Source organism: Myotis davidii, unplaced genomic scaffold (assembly GCF_000327345.1).
Source record: "Myotis davidii unplaced genomic scaffold, ASM32734v1 scaffold2343, whole genome shotgun sequence".
NCBI lineage: Eukaryota > Metazoa > Chordata > Mammalia > Chiroptera > Vespertilionidae > Myotis > Myotis davidii.
The window spans coordinates 10,197-11,429 of NW_006294252.1; the positions used below are offsets into that span (position 1 = coordinate 10,197).

At 62.0% G+C, this 1,233-nt stretch overlaps 1 protein-coding gene across 1 annotated transcript in view; it reads left to right on the plus strand.

The window, feature by feature from the left end:
- LOC102752104 (immunoglobulin lambda-like polypeptide 5) overlaps positions 1-1,233 on the plus strand; it is a 21,162-nt gene that overhangs the window by 1,351 nt on the left and 18,578 nt on the right. The window contains exon 2 of the mRNA XM_015566920.1: positions 76-581. Within this exon, the coding sequence (XP_015422406.1) occupies positions 76-581 (506 nt within the window). The remainder of the gene's footprint in view (positions 1-75; positions 582-1,233) is intronic.

Genomic DNA, 1,233 nt, shown 5'->3' on the forward strand with positions numbered 1-1,233 from the left:
GCCCCCCCCCCCCCCGCCCCGGGGCCTGCACCCGCCTGGCTGTCTCTGAGCTCAGGGGCACTGCCTGTGGGGCAGGAGGCTCAGGCCCTGCTGCTGGCTCAGGGCTGGGGCAGGAAGGGGGGCTCATTGCTCAGAGGCTCCATCCCCGGGAGCCCCAGGTCACCTGGGCTGAGGGGGGTGAGAGGGCGCCTGGGGCCTGGGAACCCCTGGAGCTCAGGCGGGCGGGCGGCAGGGGGTGCCTGGGAAGGGGCTCTCACCTTCCTGCCTCCTCTTCCTCCTGCAGCCTCTGTGGCCTCCTATGAGCTGACGCAGCCGCCCTCGGTGTCGGTGAGCCCGGGACAGACGGCCAGGCTCACGTGTGGGGGAAACAACATTGGGGGTAAAAGTGCTTACTGGTACCAGCAGAAGCCCGGCCAGGCCCCTGTGCTGGTCATCTATAGTGATAACGAACGGCCCTCAGGAATCCCTGACCGATTCTCGGGGACCAACTCGGGGAACACGGCCACCCTGACCATCAGCGGGGCCCAGGCCCAGGACGAGGCCGACTATTACTGTGCGGTGTGGGACAGCAGTGCTAAAGCTCACAGTGACACAGGCGGGTGGGGAAGTGGGACAGAAACCTGCCCGCCGGGCCTGATGCCCACGCTCACCCGCTGCCTGAGCAGCTGTGGGTTAGGCCTCAGGGTCAGGTGCCCCCCTCCCCAGAGCTGGGGGACTCAGCAGCTTCTCTGAGCCTTTGAGCCTCTGTCTCGGGCTGAGAAGTGTCAGGTGGGGTCGAGTCTGAGTTTGGAGACAGTTGTCAGCACTGGGGGCTCCAGAGGGGCCCCCGCCCGCTCGCTGGGCCCCGGGATAGTCTCAGCGCCTCTCCAGTCTGCTCCTTCCCTCTCTCCTCTCTGAAGCCGTGAGTAGTTCCAGGAGGTGGAAGGAGGGTGCCCGGCTCCAAAAACCCACTCACTGAGAGAGTCATATTTAATGCGATATTTTTTGGAATCAAAATTAATACAAAAGATATTCCATGAGCCCTGGCTGACTTGGCTCAGTGGATAGAGAGTCAGCCTGCAGACTGAAGGGTCCCACATTCAGTTCCAGGTCAGGGCATGTGCCCGGGTCACGGGCTTGATTCCCAGGAGGGGGCGTGCAGGAGGCAGCCAATCACTAATGATTCTCTCTCATCATGATGTTTCTATCCTTCTCCCTTACTTTCTGTCGCTCTCTAAAAATCAATTTAAACAC